General features: G+C 40.7%; 1 protein-coding gene across 3 annotated transcripts; it reads left to right on the top strand.

Annotated features, from left to right (window-relative positions):
* The first annotated feature begins 3,897 nt into the window (after positions 1–3,897).
* On the top strand, positions 3,898–8,491 carry nif3l1 (NIF3 NGG1 interacting factor 3-like 1 (S. cerevisiae)). 3 transcript variants are annotated; one of them, XM_085284465.1, is made up of 7 exons: positions 3,898–4,046; positions 5,051–5,646; positions 5,766–5,922; positions 7,048–7,171; positions 7,268–7,406; positions 7,920–8,003; positions 8,093–8,491. In XM_085284465.1, the coding sequence occupies exons 2-7, from the start codon at positions 5,061–5,063 to the stop codon at positions 8,275–8,277; spliced, it is 1,275 nt and encodes a 424-aa protein (XP_085140591.1). In that variant the 5' UTR covers positions 3,898–4,046; positions 5,051–5,060; the 3' UTR covers positions 8,278–8,491. The 3 variants fall into 3 exon arrangements, with proteins under 3 accessions (XP_085140591.1, XP_085140590.1, XP_085140592.1); XM_085284464.1 differs by having other exon boundaries at positions 4,024–4,140; XM_085284466.1 differs by lacking the exon at positions 3,898–4,046 and adding an exon at positions 4,164–4,318.

The following is an 8,491-nucleotide window of genomic DNA, read 5'->3' as shown; positions in this document are numbered from 1 at the left end:
TTTTTTTTTTTTTTTTACCTGTGGACTGATTCATTCTTGCAGTTGGTGATCAGTAATTGTGTCATACCGATCCACAGTGTGCGCAGCTGGGATTAAATATTGGGGCTGAATTCAGGGATGTGCCACGGGACAAGCTGTACTGTCACACCAGCCAGGCAGATGTTGCTGCACGACAAACTGGGCACAGCATCAAACAGACAGACAGATGGGGCATGAGGACTTATGCTGCCAATGAACAAAAGTGAACCTAATTACTAAACACACATCTGTGAATGGTGCTCCACAGAGAGAGTGTTCGCTCTGCTGGTATGCTTAATGGATAAGTAACAAAATATCTGGTCTTTTATTACAATTATTATTATTACTTTTATTTTGAAATGATTGTTCTTCTATGTGGATTGGGACTCAGACACTGAAACAAAAAAAGTGACAAGATTTCACTGCTATTAATGGCACACTAATGTAAGTGAGGGTGTTTAAAGAGGAGGGTGGGGGGCACATTTAACCTTACGGGTGTAGTGCCAAGCGAGGGTTGATGAGTCCAGAGGAAGAATCTGATGATGTAATGCTCACTGGCTGGCCTTTGCCCAGATCCTTCCTGATCCCTCTAACATCCAGCATCAACCTTTATTGCATTAATCCTCAGTAATCTCTCTCTTGGTTGCTCTCAGACTCAACTCTGATGTAGCCTCTATACCCAATGACTTCTTCTCAGCCAGACACATTAAAAAAAACAACCCTTACCATTTTAACTTATTGCACTGATAGCCCCTTCCCCAGGCAGATTTCATTTGGTTAGCTTTAATCTTTCTGAGAAGAGTCGGATGCACTGCGGGGTATCTGCTGCTGGAGCACCTGCCCTGTGAGAGTAAATACAGCTTATCAAAGTCATCCAGTTGTTGCTTGCTCACATTAATCTGTGAATTTGTTTTGTAACATTGAGTACAGACAATATTGCATAACACCAGCGCTATAAACATCGGGAAGCTCGTTGTTGAAAAACACTAAGCCGAACCGTAATGACTTGAGAAATATTGTTTTTCTTAACTGATTCTTTGGGATGCTCAAATCCCAAAGATTTGGGATTTGAACAATGAAATAACAATGAAATGTTGTTATTTCATTATTTCACTGCTACAAATACTTCTACAAATACTGTTGCCCAGAGGTGTGGACTCGAGTCACATGACTTGGACTCGAGTCAGACTCGAGTCATTAATTTTATGACTTTAAACTTGACTTGAAAAAATGTTCTAAGACTTGTGACTTGACTTGGACTTTTACACCAATGACTTGGGACTTGAATTGGACTTGAACCGGTTTACTTGAAAAGACTTGATATTTTACCCCAAATATAAAATTTAACATGCATATTATATAGATTGAAAATGTGACGTCATTCACGGGTAGAACCGCAAAGGATTCTGGGAACTCGTGGCAAGCGGTACTAGCGCACGCAGGCTTTCAACTAAAATCAGTTACACAGCGATAAAAAGAAACACAAAAATGTCAAGAAGCCGTTGTATTATTAACTGCAATAGCACGACAGCCACGGGAAGCCGACGGGAAGCCGACGGGTAAAGAGATCGGTTGTTATCGGATTACGTCGTTGAAGAGAAATTGTTTGAGCCATGTTTCCGAAGTAACAAAGACGCGACGGATGGCCTGGATTGCAGCCATTCAAAGATCAAATATAATGTCCCAGAACACTCCAGCTCACAGGTTAGTCTGCTCCAAGCATTTACACGAAGGTCAGTCTTCTGTTGTAGTTATTACGTATTTTATCATAACATAATTGTTGATGTAGGTTACAAGCAAGTCTGGCGCTGAACAGAAATTGTCGCGCTATGCTCCTTTGTTTATTGTGCATAAATAGTGAATTGTCCTGACACAATATTGCGTTTCGCTTCTGTTATTATGGTACATTGACAAAAACATATACTTTTATTCACAGGATAAAACAGGTTTTTTTGTATCACTAATTGTCCAGTACGATTACAGCATACAGTATTGTTGTCACTGCTACATTTCTGTGATGGGTACCAGAAATTATTTCCATTGCTAATTAACTACCGTTGAGCTCAAAGGTCCTATTAATAAACGGTTAATGAATGTGTATTTATGAAGACGATTTGTGAGACTGGTAAACTTATGATACGTACGATGGTCTTTACTTTCTACACGGTGCATTTCAAGGTCCTGCACCCATCCGTCGGTAAACTGTACCTGGGCTTGTTGCAGTGACCGGAAGTTACTAAACTTCATGAGTGTATGCACTCACTCCAAGAACCGTATGATTATAAATATGCATATAAATATGCTACGATGAGATAGCTGACTTCATCTAACTAGCAAATGTTGTCCAGGCTACGTTGGTGATACAGTTTTTTTTTCATATGTATGATATTTTTGTCATGCGATTTTAAAGCCGGTCCTACAACCGCATCCAAGAATAACATGCAGCTTATCTCAGAACTGTCGGTGAAAACTATTCTTGGAGCTAGGTTTAATTGAGCTGCATTTTAAAGAGGTGCAATTTCACAATTTGTGTATATTTTCTAAGTTCACTATTTTGTCATGTGTTGAGAAAAACACAGATTTTAAAATTACATGGTCTAATATTTACATTTAGCATAACTGCAACATTATTTTTTCGTTTTGTTTTTTTTTTAAGACTCGAAAGGACTTGAAATTCAAAGTTTCAGACTTGTGACTTGACTCGGACTTTTACACCAGTGACTTGAGACTCGACTCTGACCTGCCTGACATTACTTGAGACTTGACGTGAGACTTGCAAAACAATGACTTGGTCCCACCTCTGCTGTTGCTATTTGCACTACCTTAACGGAAAAAGAAAGGACTGAGTGGGACAGGAGAAGTGAGTGATGAGGGAATTCTGTGCGTCTCAGTCTTACTGATGTGCGACCTGTAATAAAGAGATCAGTAAGCTGCTTCACCTTCAGCTAATTAACTTCCTTTTGGCCTCTGTTTGAAAAATGTGCACAAGTTGTGTTCCTTTAAATGAATACTGTAGCTGAACAGTGAGCCACTTGTGAATCTTTCAATGCGTCTGTTGTTTTCTTTTTCTTTGGTGGCCAGCGTTATATTTTTTATGCTGTAGCGTACTGGGACACCACAGCTGATTTCCGTAAGACCGTCTTAAGGAAATCACCTTCTGTCCTCTCAGTGCTGAGGAAACTTGTCAGCATAATGGACACGGCCTCTAATCTTGCATCAGAGTCACACCAGAGCGCCTTCAGGTGTAGACCAATAAGACATGCGGTGAACTAAAGGTGACACAGGAGGTCTTTGCAATCAGCGTCCAACAATCTCTGCAGCACTGAAACCAATTATAGAAGAGATGTACACAAATGCCAAACAGAGGACAATAAAAAGGGGAGTAAAACGTACACCAGTCACTCTTTCCCACAAAATCCAAACCAAACCAAATATATAACCAAATTTTCCCGAGTTCAACAAAGTCTTGATAATACTGTTTATTTTATTCATCGATGCAGATTCCTGAATATTAAAACCACCTTTCTTCAAATTTTATGAAGGATATGTGAAACTTTAAAAAGTAAAAAAAATAAAAGGACATTTACAAAGCTCTGTTTCTATTTTTTATTATTTATTTATTTCATTTGGGCTGAATTAATATCACTTGTAATTATGTTAATATCATTCATTGTTATTCTCTATTTTCCTCTTTGTATTGTTGCACATGCGCTCAGTCCTTTCTATATTTAAGTTGTAGTTTCTGTGTCGATGGCGCAATGGCCAGTTTTTGGGTGATAAATAAAAAAGAAGAAGAAGAAAGTAACCATATATGTTAAATAAAACTTACTTTATAATGCTTACTATAACTAATTTATACTGCTAAGTTTATAAGTTATATGTATATGTCCTCATGGTCAAGACGAAAGACATAACTTGACCCCATAAATAAATAAATAAATAAATAAAGCCATTCATTAAGTAAAAAAAAAACAAAAAACCAACTGTTGCGGACGGAAGCCGAAAAGGGACATCGTGCGAGTTCTGCAGTAAGTACAGCCTCTGCCACTACACCAGAATATATTTAGCTAAAAACTGAAAACCATCGTGTTATTAGTTTCCATCCGTCAGAAACAAGCGACGGTAAGTTGCCTCGTGCATATATTTACATGCTGGTGTGTTGACGTTAAAGGACGGTTTACTGTGGCAGCTAAAGGCAGCTAACTAGCTCTGCTGTTAGCTGCACGCTTGGCAGCTGTCACAACTCAAAGCTGCTGGTTTTAAGTCTATGAATAAGGTTTATAATAATCATAAAGTGCAGGTATGTGGCTTTTACTAAATGATTTGCTCCGGACTAAAAAAAATGTACGCTTAAGAGTTGTAGCCGTCTGTTTGCATTTGTTGCTAACTGTTCTGATTAGTGTTTAACTTTGGATGGAGTCTTTAAGCGAGGCAAAAACAGCATGTGTATCCATGTGGAAATGCGTATAAAACCATACAAAACCGATCACTGGATTAAGTTAATTAATCCAATTAATTAAGTTAATTTTTCCTTTTAAAAATGTCAGACATTCAGTGCATGTGAGATCTGAAGGTGTCAGTGTGAGCAGCACAGGCTGGGACTCAGAATAGACTCAGAATAGACAGGACATCTAATCATTTGAAGAGGAAATCAGTAGAATCCTCATGGCCTACCTGTGGAGGTATAGAGATTACAAAGAGGGACATGGAGGGATAAAGATGACACCATGAAGACACGAGAAAAAGAAAAATATAGAAGATGCAGCTGCCAGGCAGTAGGAGAAGAGGAAGACCACCGAGAAGATTCATGGATGTAGTGAAGGAGGTCGTGTAGATGAGGATTTTAGAGATAGGGTGAGATGGAGGCAGATGATCCACTGTGGTGAACGCCTAAAGTGGACAGTGGAACGAAGAAGAAGATGATAGCTCAGCAGTTGTTAGTTTCAGTCTTGTACAAAAACCTGCAGTCACATATGAATCTGTGAATGTCTAACATTTATGATTATTTAGTTATTTCTTTTTGTCCACACAGATCTCCCCTGATGTTGACTGGATGTAGAAATCTCTCTTGGACATTTTTCTCGCTCACCAGTAGAAGGCTTTGGACTAGACAGAGTTTTAAGTCCCGAGCTGCTCTCTGCTCTTCAGCCTTTTCATCCGTCCTTCATTCTCTTCCTTCATCTACCCACAGTCATCACATCCTGCCTAGCAGACAGAGCTCAGCTCGCCTTCCTCCGTCTGTTAATTTCTCCTCAGTTCATTCGTCCGGTCTGATGGAATTAAAGGAAGTCCTGCAGGTTTTGGAGCAGCTTGCTCCGCTGTCGCTTGCCGAGTCTTGGGATAATGTCGGCTTGCTGGTGGAGCCGAGCAAACCTCGGCCCGTTAAGACCATTCTGCTGACCAACGACCTCACAGATGCCGTCATGGAGGAAGCAGTGGCTGTGAGCTGCGATCTCATTATTTCGTATCACCCGCCGTTGTTTCGGCCAATCAAGCGTCTGGTTCAGAAAGACTGGAAGCAGCGGCTGGCTGTGCGGGCCGTGGAGGTCGGCATAGCGGTCTTTTCCCCTCACACTTCATGGGATTGCGTGAAAGGAGGCGTGAACGACTGGCTGGTTGGAGGACTTGGTGAGAAGTCTCTCTGAATGTAAAATGTGATGCTCGCACTTAAATCATTAGATATGAACACGATGCTTATTCACTGACCTTCATTTCATCCCCACTGCTTTTTTTCTTTGTCGCATCAGGCAGCGGTCAGGTGTCGGTGTTGAGTCAGGTTCTCGGCGCCGCCTCCCACAGTCACAAACTGGAATTCACGGTCAGAAGCGCAGAGGAACTAAACATGATCATGGAGGAGCTGAAGGCTTGTGACGGTGGAACGACCCTACAGCATTCAGGCAGCAGGTTGTGTTCAGACATCACCGATTAGCAACAAGCTTTAAATTAAAACCATTTTGGTAGTTTTGTCATATATGTGTTACTTTTGATTTATTTCTTACAAACACACATTATTGTAATTTGCGTTTAGCTTTAATCAAAGCTGGAAATCACCCGCAGACACTTGAAGCCATCACAGGTAATCCAAAGCTGCTTTTGGACTGTAACTATTACCAAAGATTTGTTTCAGTTTGCATTCGGACCACTTACAGAAACTTCAAATGTATATATTATACATTTTATGTCTGAGGAGTTGAAAGTAAGGCTGTGTTTAGCCCCTTTTCCCAACTAAAACCAAAATGTCATTATTATGGTAAACATCAGGTAGTATGGCACTACGAGTATGGATGCTCGAAGGCCTTAAAATAATTGGATATTCTATCACTGAAAGCGTATTTCTAAGGCTGTAGAAACTGTAGAGGACTGATACTTTATCTACAGTTTCTCATGCATAAAGCACATAATATCCTTTTAAAACTAAGTCGGGTGAATAATTTTACACATACTAAAGTTTGAATATGGGGAAAAAGAAAAATGAACAACATTTTGATCCAACTTTAGTCTGATTTTTTTCCCCCTCCTATATAAGACACCATATTCAAAATCAAAATCTTTTTTTCTTGTTTTAGAAATAATAATATATCCAAACTTAATGATGGATTTCTCTTCTTCCTCCTTGCATATATTTTCAGATTTTTCTTTGTTTTTTTTTCCCTCTTCTTTTTAAGCCTTGCTTTAACAGCTGTTGTTTGCGTGGCTAATGCTTTACTGATGTTAATGTCACCTTTGTTTAGTGGTCGTTCGGTTTATGTGTTTGACACTCACACCCGGACCAATCACAGTACACTTACATCACTCAAAGTGCCTTTTAAGTTGGGAAAGAAGCTTTTCTGTAGTTGTAAATCATGGATTAAACATGGAACAAAGAGTCTGAAAGAACCTCAGCACAGTCAGAAACCAATGTTTTCAAAATTCATGTCTCAGTTATCGAGACATGACAGTTATGTAATGGATGTAAATCGTACACTTGATGTTATTAAGCCTTTTGTTTCTTTGTACTGGTAAATAACAGTTCATGTCTCTTCATATTAGACCAGACAGCAGTGGTATCCATGTAAGCGTAACCTGTTGTGACTCAGCGCTGACCCCGAGTGTCCAGGCTCTGTTAGGACACGGCACTCCCAGCCAGTCTCTCACCATCGTAAAGTTAGAAAAGGTGCGGGCTGTTACAGGAATCTGAAGAAAAAGTTCCTGACTATTGTTATGATTAACTTGTTCTGTTCGCATTAGTAACACTTCATCTTTTCTTTAGCCCCCTCTCCTGGGCCACGGCCAAGGCCGATGCAGCGTTTTGGACCAGCCAGTGACTGTCGGAGCAGCCGTCCAAAAACTGAAATCTCACCTGGGTTTGAGTCACCTCCGTTTGGCTCTGGGCTGGGGGCAGACGCTGGGTGAGAGACGAGTGGACACACACAAATCTGTCACTAAATTAGAATAGTTCAATTATAACACGCTCACATTTAATTTCTACCACGGTTGCAGTAAGGGTAGAAACGTAGATGGAGGTTCAAGAATTTCCACCCATTAGCTCTGCACTCTTTTTTTTCTTATATTAAGTGGGCTTAAACGTGTAGTTCAATATCATTACACTGACAGAAAGGGCAGTTTTGCTCGTTCGGTCCACTTAAGATCAAAGTGGGCTGCAAGTGGCCCATGATGTCAAATTAGTTGGACATCCCTGCAGTAGAAGGTCATGGAGGATATGAGTTCATAAACACTGGTCACTCTGGTCAGTTTGGGAGTCTTTCACAGTCGTTTACGCTCACATGCACAGAAAATTTAAATTCACTGATAATCTGAATGAGCAGAACAACAAGCTGGAGCACCCAGAGGAACAGAGAGAGCATGCAACTCCACACAGAAAGAAGAAAAGTCATGTCCCTGTTCTGTTTTTCCTTCCCCAGAGTCCTCTGTGTACACTGTGGCTGTATGTGCTGGGTCAGGGGTCTCAGTACTGAATGGAGTCAAGGCAGACCTCTATGTCACAGGTAACAAACATTTAATTTTATTAGTTTAAATATCACTAAAACGTCTTCGTATCACAACGCTTGCAGACATAATTATGCCCCTTTTTCAGGGGAGATGTCCCACCATGAAGTGCTGGATGCTGTGGCAAAAGGAACCAGCGTGATCCTCAGTGACCACAGCAACAGCGAGCGGGGTTACCTGGCTGTGTTCAGGGAGAGACTAGCCGTGCGCCTGCCCGATAGCGTAACAGTGGTCCTGTCGAAGGCTGACAGAGACCCTCTGGAGGTCGTTTGACTGACTCTTGATTGGAAGTCACAGTAGTTTTTCTGAAAGATGACTTTTTACTACAGATATGTGTGACTTTTTGGCAACCCCCCCGGAGTTTAACATGCAGGCTCTTTACGTAAGGCTATCCACTGGCTGTGCCTTGAAAATATTGTTAAATGTTGTTGTATTTATCATGTCTCTCTGGAAGGGTCTTAATAAAATGGGCTGTGGTTGATCAAAA

This window comes from Mchenga conophoros, linkage group LG8 (assembly GCF_057382185.1).
Source record: "Mchenga conophoros isolate Kocher_MC1m ecotype Shallow Benthic linkage group LG8, M_conophoros_male_GT1.1, whole genome shotgun sequence".
NCBI lineage: Eukaryota > Metazoa > Chordata > Actinopteri > Cichliformes > Cichlidae > Mchenga > Mchenga conophoros.
This window is presented reverse-complemented; position numbering and strand designations above follow the sequence as displayed.

What these genes read in the sequence shown, in the direction of transcription:
- nif3l1 (XM_085284465.1), top strand. Translation starts at nt 5,061, where the DNA reads ATGTTGACTGGATGTAGAAATCTCTCTTGGACATTTTTCTCGCTCACC. An exon ending in CCATCGTAAAGTTAGAAAAG is followed by an intron (nt 7,172 to 7,267) that starts GTGCGGGCTGTT and finishes TCTTTTCTTTAG; the next exon opens with CCCCCTCTCCTGGGCCACGG. An exon ending in GGCAGACCTCTATGTCACAG is followed by an intron (nt 8,004 to 8,092) that starts GTAACAAACATT and finishes CCCCTTTTTCAG; the next exon opens with GGGAGATGTCCCACCATGAA.